Source organism: Rattus norvegicus, chromosome 18 (assembly GCF_021556685.1).
Source record: "Rattus norvegicus strain SHRSP/BbbUtx chromosome 18, alternate assembly SHRSP_T2T, whole genome shotgun sequence".
Taxonomy (NCBI): Eukaryota; Metazoa; Chordata; class Mammalia; order Rodentia; family Muridae; genus Rattus; species Rattus norvegicus.
This window is the reverse complement of record NC_141551.1, coordinates 63033360-63056841: the sequence shown is the minus strand read 5'-3', so window position 1 is coordinate 63056841 and position 23482 is coordinate 63033360. Positions and strand designations below refer to the sequence as shown.

Below are 23482 nucleotides of genomic sequence, written 5' to 3'. Positions count from 1 at the left end.
CAAGCGCTCTACCACTGAGCTAAATCCCCAACCCCTGTTCTGATCTTTGATTGCTGTTGCCCACCCTGAATCCTAAGCATGTCTGGTGGTTCTGGGATCCTTGGTACAGAGTACTTTCTCATCTGCAGATGCCACAAAAAATGGAAATGGACCAAGAGGAAAGGCTGAAGGGGGCACTGGGTGCCAGGGGGAACTGGGGTCCACAGCATGTCTGCAGGGCATGGATGGAGGTGGGATAGGATGAGGTGCTCCTGCAGAAAGGTGCAGTAGAATGAAAAGTAAGCCTAGAGAGAAGAGTGAGAGGCTGTTGGTTGAGATGGACCTCATGTAGCCCAGGCTGCCTTGAATTCCTGACTTTCTTCTTCTCCCGCCCAAGTGTTAGGATCACAGGTGGGCATCACGAGGCACAGCTCTGTGTGCAAAGTAGTTCACCTGATGATGGGTCTGGGATGCATCCTCACAGAGTCTGCTCACATGTGCAGTGAACTGCCAGCTGTAGCACAGAACAATGGCACGTGGAGGCAAGGCAGCTCAGAGGGAGAGCAAGGGCCATCTGCCAGCCACATCACCACCTGTGCCAGGACCTCAGCTTAGATTTCAGAGATCTTTCTTCATCAGAAAAGAGTACAATAAATAAACGAATGGAGTTAAATCTCCCTAAAAGAGGCTTCCTAGTCAGGATAGTATTATTTGAGGGAAAACTTAGAGTGACTGGATCGTTGTGAAAGGGAGGACCTACTGTACTTACATGCAGAGTGACATTAGAGACGACAATGGACCTATCTTCATCTGAAGGCTGCACTGGGCTGCAACTCTGCTTCCAACGTGGCTGCTTGCACAGCTAAGTGCGCTATGGGCCTTCTGGGCTCCTCAGTGACCTTACCATATGGCAGACTGAGTCACGGCACCACAGGCACTGCCTGCCTTACATGGCTGAGTGCAGCAGCCCATATACATGCAGACAGACAGCTCAGGAGAGGTCATGAGGCACAGCCTCCTGGGACCATCATGGAAGTGACAGATTGGTGCAGAATGAGACAGTGAGAATATGAAGCAGATGGATCTAAGGTCTTCCTAGGGAGGCTTTCTTGTCCAAATGGCTGCGCAGGAACCTCAGGAGAAAGTGTCTTAGTAGGAGTTTTATGTTGATGGAAATATAACTGTATATCAAGAGAGGAAAGCTGTCTGGTGGGAGAAAAATTGGTTTTATTTACAATGACCGAACACAGTGGGGCCCTTAGAAAACTGGGCACTGTGGGCGTCCATGTCTCTGCCAGATAGCCTGGAGTTGAGAGATTATTTTCCATAACCCTCTGAAAATAGCAAAACTATCCCAGCAGTAAGCTTGTCTGCCTGTGTGCTCTTACCAGCAAGTAGCACAGAATGTGAAAGAGCAGGATGGAGACCTACATGGATTCTGGGAAGTGCTGATTACTACTGGATGGTGTCACAGTTGACCCTTCTTACTAATGACTTCAAAGTTAACACAAAGAAAGAGTACCCTCGCCCACTGTGCAAGCTCTGTCACTACAGCTTCCTCAGCACCAGCAGCCCCATAGCCTGGGAGCCCCTCACTCTGCTCTGATGCTCACAGCCCTTTGGAGTATGTCTCCATGTCCTTGTTTCTTGCATGTTCAGCAGGCACAGGCCAACTGAGTTTTCTCAGATCACTGTAAAGACCAGATGATGCCTGGCTACCTCAAATTCCCAGCACAATCCAGTTTCAAATCCTAGGGATACCAAAGTTCTAACAAATGTTTCGAGCCTAGAATTGTGGCTCAGCGAGAGCACACCAAAGAAAAAGTGTTTGGTAGGCTCAGCCCTAAGGAAGCCCATAAGTTGGAGAGAAAATGGCAGAGAAAAGAGTTAGCAAACTTCCGGCTGGGGATTTAGCTCAGTGGTAGAGCGCTTACCTAGGAAGCGCAAGGCCCTGGGTTCGGTCCCCAGCTCCAAAAAAAAAAAAAAAAGAACCAAAAAAAAAAAAAAAAGTTAGCAAACTTCCATATCAACACTCAGGCCACCTGAATATGAGTTGAGTTGAAAGACCTCTTCAGAAGCTAAAACCCACTGGCACAGAGAGGTAATCAGACACTATGTGTGCACGTGCATGCATATGTGTAAAGATTTGTATTTTATGTGTATAAATGTTTGTCTGAATGTATATCTGGTACTATATGTTTGCCTGATGGCTAAGAACCAGAAGAGGGTATCAGATCCCTGGAACTGGAGTTACAGGTAGTTATGAGCCACCATGTAGGTGCTAGACACTGGGATCCTCCTGCTCTTTAAGAGCTGGGCCACATTTCCAGTCCTATAGATAGAATTTTGATCCCTAAACCAAATAGGTAGAGAAACTTTGAAAATGAATGCCAGTGATTCTCTACAAAGAAGCCTGCTAAGCCTCTTTCCTGGGTTCCAGAAGCCCAGCTTCTGAGAGGGAACACTATCTTCCCTTGAATGCTGGTCTAGCACTGTGTGGCTCTCCTCAAGAGTGGCAGCCACTTCAGATGCTTAACACACTCCTTACTTGCCAATACTATCTGATGATAGAACCTAGAAGCTTTCTTGTCATTATCCCTTAAACAACACACTGTAATAGTATTTATGTAATGTATAGAATTAGGTATTTTTTTCAAAGATTTTATTTATTCATTTTATATATGACATGTACACTGTCACTGTCTTCAGACACACCAGAAGAGAGCATCGGATCTTGTTACAGATGGTTGTGAGCCACCATGTGGTTGCTGGGATTTGAACTCATGACCTCTGGAAGAGCAGTCAGTACTCTTAACCACTGAGCCATCTCTCCATCCCAGACTTAGGTATTTTATCATTGAGAAAGTCTTAAAATTAAAAACATTGTCATTTCATGAAAAAAAAAAGCTGAAACAAATTGTCTTTAGAAGAATTTATAAGGACAAGTTATAGCACATGGACTCAGGCAGCCATGAGGCACCAAAGGAGGAGGGCAAGCCAAGATGAGTTTCACTGGAAGGGGTAGCCATCAAGGGTCCTGAAGGAAAAGCTGTCGATCCCCTCCATTATAAAGTGTGTCAGAGTTGCACATGAGTCTCAGGGAAACAGCCTTCAATTCCAAAGTAACTAAAGGATTGCCCTCTCTTACAAGTTTCTGGCAAGGGAGTGCCCTCCAAGGATTTCTGAGTGCCTTCTCTTACGGGTTTCTAGAAAGGGAAGTTAGTTTCTAGATCAAGGAGCTCCATCCAACATTAGCCAGCTCTCGTGCCCAAGAAGAATCACTAGGCAGGAAAGCACTAGATAAAAGCAACTTCATGGTTGTCTTGGGCTTGAGCATGGGACTGTTGTAACACCAAGTCCCATAAAGACTTCTCTCGTGAGTGATGGGAGAGATGACAGCAGTCGAGCTCTTCCAGAGGACCAACGCTCCATTCCTAGCACCCACTCAAGCAGCTCACAACTGCCTCTGGTTCCAGCTCCAGGAAGACCTACCCCCCACCAATCCGCCTGCTTCCTCAGGCGTCTGCACTCTTGTGACATATCCATAAATAAAAGTAAATCTTTAAAACAGCAGTTTGGTGACTACAAAGACAGCTCAGACAGTAAAGTGCTTAGCACACAAGCATGAGGGCCTAACTCAGATCCCCAGCACGTGTGGAAAACAGTCCGGCATAGTGGCAAGCAGTGAGGCCACTGGCTTCCTGGCACACCTTCCCTAGTGTGACAGCAGACAGGGACAGCACCCTGGCAGTAAGCCCAACTCAAGCCTCCGTCCCCTGCGTAGTCTCATGCACTCTCACGGCTGCAGCCCACATTTCTGAGTGCACAAAGGCCTGGCTCCACAGGCTCTCAACCCTGCCAAGACCGCCCCACTGTGGCACTTCCTAGAGACGAGTGGGGCTTCCTCACACACTATATTCTGGGTTTTGCCTGTTAGGCTCCTAGTTTGTGTTTTTTCTGTGGGTTTTGTTACTTTGGGGGTTTATGGGATCCTTCAGTGGAACATACTGGAATATGAGGCTGTCCTTTGAGATGTTTCTTCCAGGTACTTGAGCACTGACTAGCTGTGGAGTGGGATGTGTGAGGCTGATGTGATACTGTATTTTTTTGAGCTGACTTGTGTCTGTTTTCTTAACTTAAAATTAAGGTCTAGCTCTCGGTCCCATACTGAACTCGAGTTGGAAGAGGCATGCCCGGTCTCAAAATGGAGGTAAAACCACCCGCCCCCCAGCCTGACTCCAGCCTCAGTAGGCTGGAGTAGAGGTGGGGTTGGGGTTGGGGGCGGATGCAAAGGAGCCAGAGCAGTGAGGAAGCCGTTTATTGGTGGTTGAGCTTTGAAAGCACAGGTGATAGCTTAAGAGAACATTTTGAGAAATGGGGCACACTTACAGACTGTGGTAATGAGAGATCCTCAAACACAACATTCCAGAGGCTTTGGTTTTGTGACCTACTCTTATGTGGAAGAGGTGGATGCTGCAATGTGTGCTCAGCCACACAAGGTTGATGGACGTGTGGTGGAACCAAAGAGCTGTTTCTAGAGAGGATTCTGTAAAGCCTGTTGCCCATTTAATGGTGAAGAAAATTTTTGTTGGTGGTATTAGAGAGGATAGAGAAGAATATAATCTGAGAGACTACTTTGAAAAGTATGGCAAGATTGAAACCATAGAAGTTATGGAAGACAGGCAGAGTGGAAAGAGAGAGGATTTGCTTTTGTAACTTTTGAAGATCAGGACACAGTTGATAAAATTGTTGTTCAGAAACACCACACTATTAATGGGCATAATTGTGAAGTGAGAAAGGCCCTTTCTAAACAGGAGATGCAGTCTGCTCCATCACAGAGAGGTCACGGAGGTGGACCTGGCAACGTTATGGGTCATAGAGGAAACTTTGGTGGAGGAGGAGGCTATGGTGGTGGAGGTGGTGGCAGCAGAGGCAGTTATGGAGGTGGCAATGGTGGATATCATTGATTTGGAGTTGATGCTGGCAACTATGGTGCTGGTTCTAGTTACAGTAGTAGAGGAGGTTATGGAGGTGGTGGACCAGGATGTGGAAACCAAGGTGGTGGATATGGTGATGGTGGAGGACATTATGGTTACAATGGAGGAGGAAAGTTTGGTGGAGGTAACTATGGTGGTGGTGGGAACTATAATGACTTTGGAAATTATAGTGGACAGAGACAGTCTAATTATGGTCCCATGAAGGGGGTAGTTTTGATGGCAGAAGCTCAGGCAGTCCCTATGGTGGCTATGGATCTGGAGGTGGAAGTGGTGGATATGGTAGCAGAAGGTTTTAAAGTAAAACAGAGACAAATGGAAAAAATTAAGGTCTAACCTCTTATAACACTAGATCATAAACCATTAACTCTTATGATGATGAATCCCAAAAGGAAGGAGGGTTGTGGAATCCACTTCCAACTAAAACAGAAGTTATAAAGCCAAATGGCTTTACACAGAACAAACATTGAACACAACTATACTCCTTAATTTGATTGAACTTCAAACAAGAATTACCTACTTTTCTCACTGCTGTGACAGGAGGCAGCTTATGGGTTTGACACAGTTCAGAAGAGTATAGTCCATTGTGGCTGCAGAAGTGGTGTGGTCTGAGGTGCCAAGCAAACAATGAGAACCCTGCACTCTGGTGGCTTTTGCCTTTCCCCAGTTGCCTGTGGGGGGAATGGTGCTGCCCATGGTCAGAGGAGGTGTCCTTTCAGCCAAACGGTGGCTAACCCAGTGACTGTGGCAAGAAGCCTTCAGTGACCTCAGGAACTAAGGCCTAGGCTCTTGGCAATGAGTTCTCAAAGGGGACTTTTCAAGACACTGTTGTTTAAAAGTAGAAAAGAGTCAGTCACAAAAATAGTTATAGTATGAACCAGGTTTAATGAAAGAAAAAGACATAGGAATAGTCATAGGAAAGTTCTAGAGGGGTCTAAAAATAGTGAGTGGACCAACAGAGGGAGAGCAGAAGTCTATACTATTCAACAGATTCAGTACCTCTTTTTAAAACTACAAATATGGAGTGTGTGTGTGTGTGTGTGTGTGTGTGTGTGTGTGTGTGTGTGTGTTTTAAACAACCTTGATGGTAGGAAGCCAGACCTGACAGACTCGTAATTCATAAGAGGTGGAAGAAGATGGAGGAAGCCAGCGCATTTATAGTGAGTTGAAGGCCAACTGAGTTACATGAGACCTTGTCTCAAAACAGAATACAGTAGGCAGTACCTCATGCCCACGTCCCTGACTGAAACACTGACAGACTAAAGACCACAAAAAAATGAGGAACACAGAAACTCTGAGGCAGGAAGGCGATGTAGGTATGGGGGAGGGGCTTCAGTCTAGGACAAGATCACAAAAGCACTCATACCCCAGCAAGACCCAGAAGCCCAGGCTACAGAGAGGGAATTAGCTGGACAGCTCCTGGTACCTAGCAGGAGATTCCCACCTTCAGGGACAACCAGGCTTGTCAGGAGAACCTGATGAAAAGACAGTTGGAACTTGACAAGGATTCCATGACGAGCATGGTGGTACAGACCTGTGATTCCAGCACTTGAGATGCTGAGGCAGGAGGAATGCCATGAGTTTCAGAGCAGCCAGGGCTACCTACATAGCAAGATCTGTCTCAATAACAACAACCAAAAAGAGTCAAGCATTGCGGCCCAAGTCTGTAATCTCAGGACTTGGGAATGGGGAAGCAGGAGGAAGAGTTCAAGACCATCTTCAGTCACACAGAGTTCAAGGCCAGTTTTGAGTTTGAAAATCCCAGTTGCTGCTGGAACTCATAGTGGCCTGTGTAGAGAGCTCCTGAACTGTTTTTGGATGCAGTGCATGATGGGGACCCTGAGGGCTAGAGAGCAATTTCTCATTCTCCTTCCCAGAGGCAAGTGGGACACTATAAAGGACATAGGGTCACCAGGAACAGAGGACAACAGCCAGGCCCCTAGAGAAGGTTTGCAGGATCTACCCCAGCTTAGCCTGCAGGGCATGAGGAAAGGGGAGCTCTTCTCTTGGTGGAGTGTCCAGAGCCAGCACAAAGAAGTGACACTCCTTCCAGAAGCAAATAAAAGCTTAAAACCAACATGGGCAGTACAGCCTAGCACAGGACCTACAGCAGAGCCCAGCAGACGAGGGCTCCACGCCACTCCCGAGAAAGAGCCTCTCACAAACAGCCTCGCAGAGCTGGCGCCTTGGCCTGATGCTACACTGGGAGGTTATCGTGGACAAGGAGGATTCCAGCAGATACCTCTTCCAGACTTGGCGGGAGCCACTCCACACTTGCCTCTCGTCTTATTTGTCCACACTTCCTTCTTTCCTTTCTTCTTTGACTCTTTTTGGTGAGACATCTGAGTGAAGAGAGGGGTGGGTTAGCTCTAGTTGATGAAGAAACAACCTGCAGAGCTTAGACATCACATCAGGGCTCGCTCACGCGCTCTCTCTCTCTCTCTCTCTGTCTCTCTCTCTGTCTCTCCCTCTGTCTCTCTCTCTCTCTCTCTCTACACACACACACACACACACACACACACACACACACACACACACAGACCTGCACACAGCTCCCACAAGCTCAGCTCAGATTGATGCTTAGAGACCCCAAAGCAGGTCTTGGCCTTGGATTCAAGGGAAACTTCTCTGCCATGTTTTGTTGACAGGAAAAAGCAAGAAAATCTTAAAGATACCTCAAACCCCACAGCTTGTTGGCTGAGGGAAATGAGGAAGCAAACATGACTGGAGGCAACAGAGGGATGCAAGCCACCACTGTCAGCAGGGACATTCAGGCAGGAAGTGAGGAGGTCTCACCTAAAGGGAAGTAGGATGCTCTCTGTGAGGACATAAGACAAATGCCAACCAATTAAGTGTCAAAGATCTGAGGGCTGAAGAGACCAAGGAACATCTGTGAGGAGCTGCTTTTGCCACTACAGTGATGAGTGAACAGGCACAAAGCATTCTTCATAGAGACGTGTACAAACGGGTTGGTGCTCAGAGGTAGAGGGCTTACCCAAGCCTAGCAGGCGTGAGGTCCTCAGTCCACTCCCCAGCATAATAAAAATAATAACAATGAATTGTTTTTCAAGAAGTACAAATTTTACCAAGACGAAACACTCCAGATTAAATTTGCTGATAACACTGTGAACCTAATCGCAGAGGCTCTTCAACAGCCATGACAGTCCTGAAGAATGTTCAGACAGCCAGGTGCTGAGACCTCAGGGAAGCAACTGCTACACCGCCTTCCTTCCCAGACTCCGGCTGGCAAGAGCTTAGGTGTTTCCTGGAAAGAAGCCTTGGCACAGACTAAGGGCAAGAAAAGGGTGGAGCTGTCCACTGTGACAGACAGTATGCAGCAATCTCTCATGCACGCCATGCACACAGGTAATGAAAAGCTAAAACTGTACCAGGTTAAGAAGTTTCTGTGACTGCCCCTTGTGTCACCAGGCATGGGTGCAGACCTGTTAGCTTATGGCGCTCTCGGAATGTTCAATTATCCACTCAATGGCAGCCCACCCCTGCAACAACACAGAAGGACTTCAGTTCTTGCACATGCAGGAGGGAACTGCTGTGGTAAAATGTACCAATAATCTCCCTGAACCATGGACAATGAGGTGGTCTGAATAAACATGGCCCACACAGGCCCATAGGGAGTGACACTAACAGGAGGTGTAACCTGTTGGAGTAGGTATGGCCTTGCTAGAGGAAGTGGGTTGTTAGGGGTGGGCTTAGAGGTCTCAGAAGGTCAAGCCAGGCCTAGTGGGCTCACTGCCTCTTCCAGATACCGCAAGTGTAGAGCTCTCGGCTGCTCTCCAGCACCATGTCTGCCAGCACAATGCCATGCTTCCTACTATGACAATGGACTAATCCTCTGAACTGTAAGCCAGCCCCTATTAAATGTTTTCCTTTTAAGTCTTGAGATGGTCACTGTATCTCTTTAAGCAATAGAAACCTTAACTAAAACAATCCCCATACGCAAGCTATTCAAGCTCAGAAACACAATGGGATGTTTCCGATACCTAAATTTCTCTAGAGTTAAAGAATGTACCAGCTTGAGCTGGTCATCTCAAGGTCAACACCCTCTTGGAATAACACAGCCAATCCACATCTGAGAGAGACCTAAGACATCCCAAACTCCCAGAGCCAAACTGCCGTGTGGAGACCAGAGAGACCAGGATGAACTTCAAAGCAATAGTAATACTTACTGGGACAGATGTCTTTCCCCTCAGAACCTGGCCAGCCCTTCTGTATCTCTATAGAGCTGGAGGGGGATTCTATGGCCAGAGAAGCTCAACTACAAAGATCCTAGTCCTCAGGAGGACCCAAGGACCAGACACGTCCCCACTTCACCTGGCACATAACCATGGAGTATACCAGGGCCCTCTACTGAGGTGTGCACCTTCTTGGCATTGGAGGATATCGTGGTGGCCATTAGACTTTCCAGGTAGCTCCCAAGGCTGATCCCCTTCACAGTGATGATGGCTTCTTGAGTGAGCACAGTCCTTCAGAAGAGCAGAAGTAAGTGGCTGACCAACCCCAGGAGGGAGGCTCCACCCACCCCGGTTGTTCAGTGTGTCCCAGGATGAGGTGACTCACTTTTCAGGGTTCTCTGGATGAGGCGTGTACACCAACCTCTCATTCACTGACACCAGATTCGTGAGCGTGATCTTTAAAACAAACACACACACATTAAAAGAAAACACCACTGGCTTTAGGGACACCACGGGGCGGCTCCTTTTGATGATGATTATAGATCTCTCCCTACACCCGAGGCAGGATCTACCTTCAAGGTACCCATCCATCGCCAAGCCTGTCACCAGCTGTAGGCTAGAGTCCACTCAGTAGCCAAATTTCCAGCCCTCATGGACTCTCTAAATGCCGGGATCTGCACAGAAGCATCAGCAGCCTTGTCTCCAGTCAGTCCTACTTCCTTCAGCAAACTAACTTACTGTTTGTCTTTTCTATTAAAACCTTCCTAGAGCCAGTGAGATAGCTCAGCAAATAAAGGTGCTTGCCACATGGGCCTACCAACATGAGTTTGATTCCTGGAATCCACTTAAAGAAGAAAGGAGAGAACTGACTTCATAAAGCTGTCTCCTGACCTCCACATGCATTCAGTGGCATGCTCACATACAGTAATAAAAATTAAAAATAAAAAAAAACTACCTAAAAAAAAATGCCTCTAGACTATCCTGGTGAGCAGAGCTCGCTACAGCACTACGGCGTTCCATTTGTGTGTGGCTAATGAATGCCCAGGATGCAGACTGGAGAATGGCACCAGGGAAACAGGAACGACGTTAACACACAGGTTGTCTCTTCAAAGAGAGAGATGCATAACCTGTTTTCTGCCTAGAAGGCTGGGAGCCAACATAGCTAATAGCCTGGTGACTTTTGTGCTGTCTGTGGCACTGACTACACAGGATCCTCCTCCTCCTCATCTTGAGCTTGTTTTTCTCAGTCAGACCACAGGAAGCTATCCTTACGGACAATGTCACTTGTTCTTTACAAAGAGATCCGATGTAGTCCCGTCTTAAGCTTTGTCATGCATTGAGTTCATTACCACTGGAAAACCTCACCAAGTTGTGCTGTGCTAAATATGTCTCAAACTACCTGGGGTCAGACTCTCAAAGTTTGAACCAATACCAGCTACTGAGTTCTGTTGAACCCAACTGCCTTCTTGTCCCCCGGGATTATCACTTCTGGCTGTGGTGTGCCAGCCACCTCACACTCCACCACTGTGACTCAGGACAGACTGGGTTCGATCATGGCTGTTGCTTTATCTAACTGTTCACACTTTGTGAAAATTGTGTGCACTTCCGTCTCATTCTTCATCCTATTTGTATTAATACAAGAAAACTGAACACATTGCATAACATTCAAATCAGGGTAAGAAGTGGCTAATCCCACACTAGGAAGATCTCTTGGCGTTCCAGGTCAGCCTGGTCTACGTACTTAGTTAGACCCTGTATCAAAATAAATAAAATTTAAAAAATCAGCATAAACATTTCTGATTCCTCAAATATTTATATCTTTGTGGTAGAGACATTCTAAATTTCTAAATATTTTCTTTTAGTTCTTTTAATACACACACACACACACACACACACACACACACACACACACATACCTGGGATATCTGAAGGATATCTGTGAGTTCCAAGCCAGCCTGGTCTTCATAGCAAGTGCTAGGCCAGCTGGAGCTACATGGTGAGACCCTGTTTTATGATTACGATTGCGATTATTATTATTTATAAAATACACTTCCTAAAAACAAGTGCGCTCAGAGCGAGCAAAAGGCAAGCTGGAAGTACGGTTTCAGGGAGGCGTTACGCACCATCGGGGAGCAACATTAAGCACCTTCTCATCCTAGACCACTGCTTACATTGGTGGAACACAGCTCCATTTTCCTGGCAGCGGGATCCACGACAGAGCGCTCTTTGATGTACGTCAAGGTCCTGTTGGCTCCCAAAATCTAAGAGACGATAGAGTAGAGCACCATGCTAAGGACCAGTTATGCATTTCCTTACAACAAACCCTCTATGGATTCAAAGACGGGCAAAGAGATCAATCCCCCAGCAGATATTAGAAAGTGGAGCTAAGAGTTTAGAACATGAGAACGTTTCGACAAAACTTGAACCAGGGAAACCTGAGATCCGAGGAAAGAGGCTCCCTGCCGACAGTTTTGAAGGCAAGAATCGGCCTGCGGGAATGGTTTCCACATCCTACACACAATCCAGGAGTGGCAAAGGAGCCCCAAGGAGACCCTGGGGCTATACAAGGGCCTGCACTTGGAGTAGAGAGAAGGTCTACATTCTCACAGCTCTCCACCCGACCCCATCCCACCCCCATTTTTTGGCTCTAAAAGCGAGTGTAGGCTGAGTTGTGTCTACCCGAAGCGCACATGTAAAAGGTGTAACTGCAAATGTGGGATTCTGCGCCTTCACATGTGTCACTGAAGAAAGGTCACCCAGCTCACCTAACCCAGGGGGACTAGAGTCCTTCCCAGACAACAGAATGGGATCCATGGACAGTCTAAGGAGAAGGGGGGAGGGGCTGCAGAGACCCACTCTACCCAGCCATTTGTAGCATCCGACCACAGTAAGTGCCTGCGGCCACCCAGGGAACACGCAGGGAATTCTCACCGCACGCACGAGGCCAGGCAGCCCCCATTCGGTGCTGAGCAGGCGTAGGCTGTGCAGGCGCCCATAGCCATCCACGCTGCGCTCCAGCACATCCACACCCACCACGCACGGGTTCATCGGGTTAGGGTACTTCCGCATGGCTGCCTTGATCACCGTGTCCCAGGGATGGCTGTCAAGAGAACACAATCAGTATAGGAAGTGGTCCTGGGGCTCAGGTTCCCGTGTTTACTCCGGCCAGGCTGTCCTGGGTGCCGTCTAAACCCGTGTCTTCTGGCCGGGGGTCCAGGGGCGCTGCGAGGGGTGTCTGTACTGAGGCTACACGGGTTCATCAAGCTTAGTTGATCTCTGGCTTTTCCTGTCCAGGTCCTCCTCCTGTCCACGGAGGCAGAAACCTTTTGTGGGCACTTCTCAACAGTGAGACCAGCTCCCTATTTGCACCTCGCTGCAGTCCTCAATGCAGGATGGCCCCTGACTTCCCGTTGGGTTCATGGCCTTACCTAGGATGGCCTGGCTATCCGGCAGAATACCAAGGAATCTTAAGGATGTCCCAAGAACTCCCCAAGGTATCCCTTTTAGAGTCACACTTCTCTAAGTCAGAGCTTAGAGCTAAAGGGTGAAGAACTTTCCTCCTAATTTACCTCTTGCTCTCAGAGATGCCAAAGCCTCAGACAGCAGTCTACTCCTGTCCAGAGCAATGCCCTTGGTTAGGATGGACCTAACCTCAGACCTCAGACCCCTGAGATGGAGCAAAGTTAAAGGAGCCATCCTTCCAGATGTTCAACATAGGCCTTCCCCCACTGCTGAGAACTACTGTCAGGTCAGCTAGCCTTCCCTTCCTTCCTCTTACCTGTCCTGGAAGTCTCCCTTGCAAAGAGGAGTGTATCACCACCATGCCATCATATCTCTTTCTGACTCAGACTCAAAGATAAACAACTTGTTTACTTGCAGCAAAATAACCACAGAAGTTATTGTAGATATGTGTAAGTTATAAATTGTATTTTGTTGTTGGATTTTTGGATTTCAAGACAGGGTTTCTTTGTGTAGTCCTAAGTGTCCTGGAACTTCCTCTGTAGACCAGGCTGGCCTTGATATATGTGCCTGCCTCTGCCTCCTTAGTGCTGGTATTAAAGGTGTGCTCCTCCACCACCACCTGGATGTGTTGTGTTTTATCCTCATGTTTATATGTGTACCCATGTGTATCTGGTACCCATGGAGGCTAAAAGAGTATCAGATCCCCTGAACAGGAGTTACCTGCTGAGAGCTGTCCCTAAAGCTATGTCTAAGGTGACAAAACCCAGCCCCAGCCTTCATCCCAGCAGGGAGGCAGAGGCAGACAGAAGAGATCTGGATTTGAGGGTAACCTGGTTATAGAGCAAGTTCCAAACAACCAAGGCCACATAGAGAAACTGTGTATGGAAAAACAAAACATAAAATTAAGCAGCAAATTCTAGGCACAAAGTGCACCCACTGGCTAAGAAAACAGTACTATACAGCCAGCGTGCAAACCTCGTACATTAGGAGCTGAGAATGGCACGGCTGGCTGTAGGCATCTGAGCTGCTCGTGGAGGGGCTGCTGCTCATTAGCCTGCAGGAAGAAGCTGCAAGGGCACAAAGCTCTCTCTGGCAGATAAGAAGCTGAATGGAGGCCAATCTCCAGAGGCAAAGTCCCAGCTACACAGAGACTGGGGTGACTGTGTCCTATCCCAAAGGAAGGGAGGCCTCTGCCAACCCCCATTCCAGAATGGTCCCAAGCATCCATAGCAAGGTCTGCCTGGAACAACGAAGCAATGGGAGGACTAATTCTGGCTTCTGTGCTGTATTATAGTTCTTTGAAGGAAGAGAACAGAGAGAGACAGAAAGAGGGAGAGAATGTATACGAATTATTTGATTATATATATTCAAGGGGATCTGTTGGATTGGCTTACATGATCCTATCTAGGTAGCCCCCTCAGTGGCTGTCTCACTGGAGAGGCTGAGAGGCTGGTACCTGCTCAACCCACAAGGCTGATCCCAGCAGTCCCCATCTGGTGCTGAATGCCTAGAGGACAACTACAGAGCTGCTGGTCTTCAAGGCATTGGAATCTTGAAGAACTGATCCTAATGTCGAATGTCCATGGAGGAATACCATATCGACAGGAAGGATGAACTTGCCAGCAGGAGTGAGAGCAAGCAAGCAGACAGAATGCGAAGCTCCCCTTTTTCATGTCCTTTGATCTGTGTAGCAATCAGAAGATGCTTCTCACCCTTGTGGTGTGTCTTCTGCTTCAAGTCATCTGGTCAAGAAAGTCCCTCGAAGGAGTGTTCAGTAGCTTACACTTCAGTTGACCTGAGGTCCAGTAAATTCAGCAATGAAGACTCATCGCACATGCTAAGGAGCGAGAGTGTCTAAGGGGGAAAGAAGCCCAGGCAATAGCAGGGTGGTAGAAACCAGTGTCCAAGATCTGCCTAAATCAGCCAGGCAGTGGTGGCACAGGCCTTTGATCCCAGCAGAGGCAGAGACAGGCAGACCTCTGTGAGTTCAAGGCCAGCCTGGTTTACAGAGCAAGTTCCATTACAGCCAAGACTACAAAAGAGAAGGCCAGTCATGAAAAACAAGACAAAAACCAAATCAAAACAAACAAACAAACAAACAAACAAATGATTTGTCTAAGTCATTTAGTAAAAAGGCCAAGGTGCGAATACAACATAGAATCAATCGCGCTATGAGAGGAAGTTAGCCCAGAAGATCCACCAAGGATCCAGGATTCTGCTCTTCCCACTCTTGCTTATTTCTAGAAGTTGTAAGTTTGGAGGTTAAGAGGCAGTCACAGGACTATCAGCTCTATCCTACCTCCAGTGGGTTCTGCAGAGCGTGGGCCGCACCCTGGGGATTCTGGACCTGGCTGTCACAATGTGACTGGGACAGTACTAGCTTTTACCATATCAATATTTCTACTGATGACTCTTAGAGCAGTAGGGGAAAGTACTGGGCTCTCCCAGCAACGCAGGCTCCAAACCGCAGTCTGTCACACTGCTGCTCACACACGCACTTAGGGAAACAACTCAGGATTCTCTAAGGAGTAGGTGATGAAATGGTAAAGTGGTTAATCTGATCATCACTTGACCCTGAGGACTCTTCTCTTTGACAATCTGCAAGAGAACAGGAAGCGTGCCAGAAATATCTGCGCAGGACAAGCCGATCTCAGGCTGCCCTGGGTATGTCAGGCAGCTGTTCTGTTGAGAGCACACACAACAAGCTGCCTCTCAACACCCCTGCTTGCCCTTGCAGGAACAATGCACAAACTGTTCGCTCAGATTTGGGGACTTGGCGGGTGTTTTCTGGGAAGTGAAGGGAGCGAGCCTGTCACTTTAAGGCAAACATCTTTAGTGTTCGTTGTCCAAAGATAAAACCTGGGCTTCTGAATGAAAGCTGGAATCTTAGGAAACTTGTATCCATTACCATGAGCATGACCAGCCCACACTACAAACCTGGGGGGCTCACACACACCCACAGGACGGATGCACCACTTTCTGGTCATGCTGTTCTCAGTCACAGCAACAGAAACCCTAACTGAGGTCAGACATATTCATGTTTTACAACTCCTTATCTGTGTGATGCTGGACTCTACCCATACACCCTAACAAAGGCTATACATTACAAAACACCAGATACAGGCGTAGATAAGAGAGTCAAACTACAGAAATACAGGAATCGTGGATATTGTTTTTAAAGTACCAGAGTCTCCCAATTTCTGCAAAATAGTTATGTTTTTGATTTTTTTTTAATTGTTGACAGAGGGTCTCATATATACTCAGCTGACCTTGAACTCCTGATTTTCCTGCCTCTACCTCCCAACTGCTGGGACTACAGGCATGTACCATTAAGTCAAGCTTTTGGGGTTGGAGACTGAACCCAGAATTCATGCATTCAAGGCAAACATCCATCATCCTCATCCCAATTTTTACTCTAAATTGTATAGTAGTAAGTAGTAGAGGCTTAAAACCAGGCATGATGGCGCACTCAGGAAACGGACACAGAAGCATCACGAATTCAAAGTCATCCTTAGCTCCATAGTGAGGACAGCCTGGGCTACATGAAACCCTGTGTCCAAAACCAAAAGGGAGCAGGGTTACTATTGTTTAATGTAAGGAATTAATATTTTAAAATTTCAATTACAATTTCTAATGGTAATATATAGTTAGTTGGTTCTTTTTTAAGATAGGGTCTCTGTATGTTTTAAGACACTTCCTCCTAAATGCTGGGGTTACAGGCTGTGACACTATACCTGGCTCTCTGATATAGTAATTAATATAAGATATAATCAACATAAACAAAACTGAGGGCCTCAATATCTCCAAGATTCAGTCTATGGCCACTTGTCTCTGTGCCTGGGACAAGGCAGAACACAATGACAAAGACTATGGAGAGATGGCTCGGGGGTTAACAGCACTGACTGCTCTTCCAGAGGTCCTGAGTTCAAATCCCAGCAACCACATGGTGGCTCATAACCATCTGTAATGGGATCTGATGCCCTCTTCTGGTGTGTCTGAAGACAGCTACAGTGAATCCATATACATAAAATTAAATAAACATAAATATATTTTAAAAAAGAATAAAGTAGTAAAATATTTTTTAAAAGATCATGGAGTACAGGAGCAGCTCCCCTCAAGACAGAGAGAGCAGAAAGAAGTAAGAGAAGGAGTGAGGGCCAAGGCACACTTCAGGGGACTCCCTCCAACAAGATCCCAGCTTACATGGGTCCACCATTTCCCATTCTCAATGTAGGAGATCAATATTAGGTCAGAGAGCTCACAAACTCATCTCCTTTGGCAGTGGTTCTCAATCTCTGGGTCACAACCTCTTCGGGGGTCATAGATCAGACATCCTGCATATCAGATATTTACATTACAAATCATAACAGTAGCAAAACTAGTTAGGAAGCAGCAATGAAAAGAATTTTATGGTTGGCGGTCACCACAACACGAGGAACTATATTAAAGGGTTGCAGGATTGGAAGGTTCAAAGCCACTGTATAGAAAAGCTCTTGCAAACATACTCAGAGGCGTGCCTTACCAATCTCCGGGTGTCTCTCAATCCAAGATAACCGTATTGGCCATCACAGGCCGTAAGTACAGAACAAGCACATGTGTCCTTTCATAAGATAGGGCAAATTATCGCATTCATAAGGTAGGTTATACGGCTAGTGTAATCAAGGTATATGTACATCAACTTATATCCATATGTATCAGCTTAGAGCTCAAAAACACACATGATTGGAGGAAAAAGAAACTGCCAAAGACCCTTGCGGGATGATGTCGGTGATCCCTATTTGGGAAAAACAAACCACATTATGCGGATTTACACATAGGCATACACGTATGTGATGGCGTGGATGCTGGCATGTTTACATGTGTCAGCATGTTTTCGACATTTGCCATCTCAGTTGCCTTTGTTGAAAAGAAAAAGAAGAGATAAAACTGAGAAGGTAAAGTGGACATTTTCTGCCTCTCTGGAAGGTTACTTCTTTCCCAGCTCCTCACTAGAAAGCAAGCTAGCTGTAGGTTTTTCTCAAAGCCCCACTACCATGAGTGGGTGCTGATGGCCTGCCAGAGTCTACTGCTGCCCTTATTCTGGAGGGGCATGTGGTCTTCCTGTGAGCTTCTCCCCGTGAGCAGTGCCAGGGTCAGGCACTGGCAGGGGACCTGGGTCATAAAACAAAGAACCAACACATGCTAGCTACCATATGGGTGAGCCTCAAAAATGATGATGATGATGACGACGACGACGACGACGACGACAATGCTTATCACAAGACACCAGACACAGGAAAGCACTTATGATGTTGACTATTTATATAAAATATCCAGGAGATAAATCTACAGGAACAGATCAGTGGTTCCTCGGGGCAGGAATGGGGAGGGAGTACATCTCCCACATAAAGTTCAGTATATCTTTAGACGATAACAGGAATGTTCTAAAACTGGACCACCACAGTGATGGCTGCACAATCTGCAAAAAACTAAAAATGACAAAAACCAATTTCTGTAACTGTACTAAAAATTAGTCAACTATATAATATATTTAAAGTTTTTCTCATGTTCTCTTTCACATGTATGAGGGTGAGTGCTGTGCGTGGGGTGTGCGTGCCTGTGGAGGCCGGAGACCGATGCAGAGATCCTCTTACCCCTTTTCACTGAGGCAGGGCAGTCCTGCCAGCTAGCTTGCTCCAGGCATCCCCATCTCCATCTAACCAAGCTAGACTCACAGGCCGGCCTCTCCAATCACTGAGTTGCCTGAGTTCTGGAGATCTGAACTACAGCCCTCACGCACTCATGGCAAAGACTAGCCAGTGAGCCATCTCCCCAGCCCAGAACTGTAGAATACACTTTTAAGTGGATGACTTGAGGCCAACAAGATGGATCGGCTGCTAAAGATGTCTGCTGTCAAACCTCGAAATCTCAGTGGGATCTCCTGATCCACAAGGTAGGAGCTGAGAACCGAATCCCCCATGTTATCTTGACCGCAGCTTGCGCTTGAGTGCATGCACATGCGCGCACACACACACACACACACACACACACACACACACACACACACACACACTAATTAATTAAATGTAATTTTAAAATTATTAAAAAGAGCCAACCTTAGTGTCACATGTATTTAATCCCAGCACTGGGGAGGCAGAGGCAAGCAGATCTATGTGAGCTCGGGGCCCTCCTGGTCTAAGTCCACACAGTGAAACCCTATCTCAAAAAAAGAAAAATAATCTCCCCCAAACACACACACATTAAAATGAGTGGTAACACATTACAGATTACAAAATGTAAATAATAATGATTTAAAAAAAAAAAGAACGGACGCTGCAAAAATGGTCAAAATTGTCAACAGTGATTTTCCAGTGGCAGTCAACATTTCAGGACCCTTAGGGTAACTCTCAGCCGGCCCAAGTCAATACTCTTGGCATCTCAGCATTTGATGACTTTCTACCCGTCTCTGCTTCTGGCCCGTACAAATCATGTCTGAATCTTGGGGAAACCTTCAGAAAGCCTGCCAACTTTTCCAAAAATCTACATACCACCTGTCTAAGGTTCCATATTTAAAAGGGATTTTTTTCTAAAGGCGGATGCTATAGTTCAATGATGGAACACTTTTCTAGCAAGCTCGAAACACTGGGTCGGGGCCCAGCACCATCGAAAAATAAAAATAAAGAAGCCAGGAGTTCTGAAGCCAGGTGGTCAATTTTTATTAGAAATTTTACACTTTAAAGGACAATGGACGACAGTTCTGTTTCATGCAGTCTCTTCACGTCCACCCTCGCTCGGAACGAAAAGCTTCTCTAATCGGGATCAGAAAGTCTCAAAAATCCTTTGAAAAGATATCAAAACACTCCATGACACGGTGGAAGGCGCCCCAAGGGTCGGGGGAGCACTCGAGGCAGTTCGCAGTCTCCCTGGTGGGGGCTTAGAGGCGTCCGTGTGCACAACGTATTCAGGACCAAACGCCCCAAATGCCTTCCTCATGTCTAGATTTCTCGGGGGAACCTAAGCCCCTAGGGCACCGTGGGTGACACCCGCTGCAAGGGGAGCTGGCCGTAGGCCGCTGCCCTACTCCGGATGGATCGCGACGACCCCGCGCAGCTCGCAGTCGGTACAAACCGGCTGAGGATGAGGAGGCCTCCCCACGCACCTGACACCCGGCTCCTCGCCCCGGCAGGACCCCGGCCCCGGAGCCGCTGCGGGTCCCGGCTCCCCGCCCCTCCCCGAGGCCGCACGGCTATGGCCACGTCCGCGCATTTCCCAGCGCAGCCCTCGGATGGCTCACCCGAACACGTGCTCCGAGCTCCAGATCTTCATCGCCGCAGCCGCAGGCCCAGGGCGCGAGTTCGGCGCTCTGCGGGATGCTGCGCGGCGCCGTGGGGGCGGGGCGCCCGCTGTACCGCCTCCCCCGTCACGTGGTCCGGACTGCGGCGGCTAAAAATAGGGAAGTGGGAGGCGAGTGGTACCCAGAGCGGCGCTGCCGCAGGGACATTCGCGAGTGCGCAGCCACAAACCGCAGCTCTGGGTTCTTTGACGCTGTCCAAATCACGGCCCTGCCCTTTCCAACCACACGCGAACGTCGTGGACAAACTAGAATTGCCAATTCAAAATAAAGTCTGGGTATTGAATAAGCTTAACACCCCAATCCTATCAAAGCCCGTCACAGGCAACCTACTAGAGAGGCTACAAAGACGGAGCTCTCCTGCTAAGAAACAGAAGTAGCCAGTTCTGCGAACGCTTTTTACGTGAACAATATATTATGGGGCTGCCCCAAAAGGGTTGGGGACAAAAAGAGACTTCGTCCTAAAGTTATTAGTAACTGGAGCACTGCTCCAGAGGAACTAATTACATTTATCCTGGAGACACAAAACAGTTCTCGCCTCGAGGGGAGTAAGACCCAGTTTATTTTTGAGCCAAATATGAGTGATCATGATTCAGGAACAAGGATTGAGGTTTCCCTGAAAGGCATGACCCACAGCGGATGTGGTTACTTATGTGAGCCTGAATTAGTTTCAGAACAAAGAAAATCACAAATCGTGGCATTTACCAAGTCAGCAGGGACCAGGGCAACTAGGGAACTCTAGGCCCGTAGGGCTATAGGCCTCAGATGTTAACATTCTTAGCATTTGGATTGGTAAAAAGTCAGTGTAGGGGTTGGGGATTTAGCTCAGTGGTAGAGCACTTGCCTAGCAAGCGCAAGGCCCTGGGTTCGGTCCCCAGCTCCGAAAAAAAGAAAAAAAAAAGTCAGTGTAAAGGTTCTGATAGGCAAGGATATTTGGTCAGATACACGGGTATGCAATGAATTGTCTTCAGAGGGACTGAAAACCAGGCTGCTGGGTGGGTATGGCAGCCCAGTTCACTGGAGGTAGATATGGAATCTAGCAAACAAGATGGCTAGCTAGACTAAGAAGCTACAGTTTAGCAAGAGATTACATACATGCATGCATACATATATACATACATGCCGACACACGCACCATGTGCCCACACACATGCAAATAGGAGCATAAACATCACACACAAACACAAACGAAAAAGAAAAATTTAAAAAGGACTAAAAATCGCTCTAGATAATTTGGCTCTAATCGGCAACATTTTAACTCTCCGTAAGCACTAAGTTCAGTCAGTCCGCCTTGGAGTCTTTAACAAGGTGTGGCTTTTCTTTTCCCTGGGAACTTCAGAAAAATAGATTGATCATAAATTAGGCTGGCAGGGTGGCTCGTGTTTATAATCCCAGCACTTAGTAGGGTAGAGAAAGACTAGGAGTGAGAGAGGCCAGGTTGGACTACATAGCAAGTGTTAAATACGAAGTAAGATGTGCCAGACGTGGTGTGGCCTGGTGTAAACTGAGCTTAGCAGGGCACACCTCACCTGGGACATCTTCAGCTATAGATGGAGTCTGCGGCCTGGACAGCACAAAATCTTGTCAAGACAAACAGAGGCAACAAACATGCAAAAAAAAAAAAAAAAAAAAAAAAAAGAGAGTAAAAAGAGGTTGGGAATATATCTTAGCGGTGAAGCAACTGCCTAGAATGAGCAATACGCATGGCTTAATTCCCCGAATAGGAGACAAATATCAGAAATTCAGCACCTCTTTCGGACACGAGGTATACCTGCAAATTGAAATCTCGTGGTCTCCAAAGTCATCCTCTGATCCTAGGGAAAAGGAAGCTCTCTATCTTTGATGTCACCATTTCAAAGGGATGGCTTCAAAATCTTTGAGAAAGACTGGCCCTGGTGGGTTAAAACTGAAAGGGTTTTATTTAACTCCCTGCAAACGCGTGCATGCATTTCAAGAAGCGAAGGCCTCTGCTGCCAGGGGTGGCTGCTCACGCCGGTTATCCCTCAGATTCAGAGGCTTGGAAGATCATCGGGAGTCTAAGCTGAGACGGCCCTGGCCCTGAGCTGTGTGAGACCCTGGCTCAAAAGCAAACATTGGCTCAGTGGTTAAAAGCACTTTCTAAGGCTGGAGAGGTGGCTCAGTGGTTATGAGCACTGACTGCTCTTCCAGAAGTCCTGAGTTCAAATCCCAGCATCCACATGGTGGCTCACAACCATCTGTAGTGGAATCTGATGCCCTCTTCTGGTGCATCTTAAGACAGCTCCAGTGTACTCACATAAAAAAATAAATAAATCTTAGGAAGGTTTTAAAGTAAAGAAAGAAAAAAAGAAAAGAAAAGCACTTTATGTAAACCTTGAATTTGCTCCTCTGGTCTCACAGTGGACGGAGAGAACGAACTCCTGAAAGTTGTCCTCTGACCTCATGCCTACCACAGCAAACCTGCTCTCAGATAATCACAATTAAGATAAAAACCAAGCTGGGTGTGGTGGTGCACAGTCACATCTCAGTATTTTGGGGGAGGATCAGGAATTAAGTCAACCTAAGTTACATAGTGAGTTCAAGGCCAGCTTGAGATACAAGAGACCCTGACTCTAACGGCGAGGTGTGCGATTACAAGTTTTCTAAAATAAATCCCCTAAGAAAGATAAAATGGGGAGGTAGAGGTGGGAGAGGAAGGAGAAAAGGGAGAGTCTCCCCCTTCGTTGACAAGAGACATGGCCACTGGCTATGCATTATTTGATTAAACCAAGCTTAAGGTGTGGTTGTTTCTTCACGTTCATCTATTTAATCCTCAATTACCCCATTTTACAAAGGAAGTTTCAGGCCCGTTGGATTCTGGCCCACAAGCTCTATACCAGACTGCATCTCAGCGAGGACAGCAGGTGTGATCTTCCCCATTTACAACTACCAAGACCAGCGACTCCATCAGACAGAAAAGGGAAAACGTGGGTCCATCTCTTTCTTTTTGTTTTGTGGCAGAATCTCACTATTTGTGGCCTCAAACTAGCAATTCTTGGTCCTCTGCTCCCCGAGTGTTGGGATTATAGGAGTAAACTGCCATAAAATGGCTCTCGTTTCATTTTAATGGCTTATGTAGTCCACATGGGATGGGTTCCTGAAGGGCTTCTCATTCAGCCAAGGCCACCCAGCACCTCAACCACACACACACACAGCAGCTCAGCCCTGTGTCTCACTGGCCCTCTGTATGGTGCTGGACTGGCAGCACACTGTATGGGTCCCTCACTCAGTGTTTTCCCTGTGTTCTTCCCACACTTTCTCAGCACTTTCTTCTTTCTCAGCACTCTCCCTGAAAGCATGTCCCAAGCCTCCTGTACCTCTATGCTGACTGATATTACGTCACGGACATAGGCTAGAGTCACTGGAGAGGAAGGAGCCTCTGTTGATAAAAAACGTTCTCATAAGATGAGACGGTCCGTAAAATGTAAGACATTTTCGTTGGTGATTGATGGGGAAGGGCCCAGCCCATTATGGGCCTGGGCTGGTGGTCCTGGTTCTATAAGAAA

General features: G+C 47.2%; 1 protein-coding gene and 1 pseudogene across 6 annotated transcripts in view; one reads left to right on the top strand and one right to left on the bottom strand.

Moving 5' to 3' along the window:
* Nucleotides 1–4264: 4264 nt before the first annotated feature.
* Nucleotides 4265–5272, top strand: LOC108353173 (heterogeneous nuclear ribonucleoprotein A3 pseudogene; annotated as a pseudogene).
* A 566-nt stretch (nt 5273–5838) lies between these two features.
* Prelid3a (PRELI domain containing 3A) overlaps nt 5839–23482 on the bottom strand; it is a 33081-nt gene continuing 15437 nt past the window's right edge. Inside the window, exons 1-7 of one of the 6 annotated variants that reach the window (XM_087593534.1) lie at nt 19902–19986; nt 12098–12266; nt 11338–11427; nt 9552–9622; nt 9355–9457; nt 8417–8473; nt 5839–7315 (exon numbers count right to left, since the gene is read on the bottom strand). In XM_087593534.1, the coding sequence (XP_087449660.1) occupies nt 8420–8473; nt 9355–9457; nt 9552–9622; nt 11338–11427; nt 12098–12266; nt 19902–19933 (519 nt within the window). In that variant the 5' untranslated portion in view covers nt 19934–19986 and the 3' untranslated portion in view covers nt 5839–7315; nt 8417–8419. Of the gene's footprint in view, nt 7341–7891; nt 8474–9182; nt 9458–9551; nt 9623–11337; nt 11428–12097; nt 12267–19299; nt 19446–19901; nt 20051–23482 lie in introns of those variants that run through there. The other 5 variants (NM_001109570.1, XM_087593536.1, XM_087593533.1 and 2 more) reach the window with 5 other exon arrangements.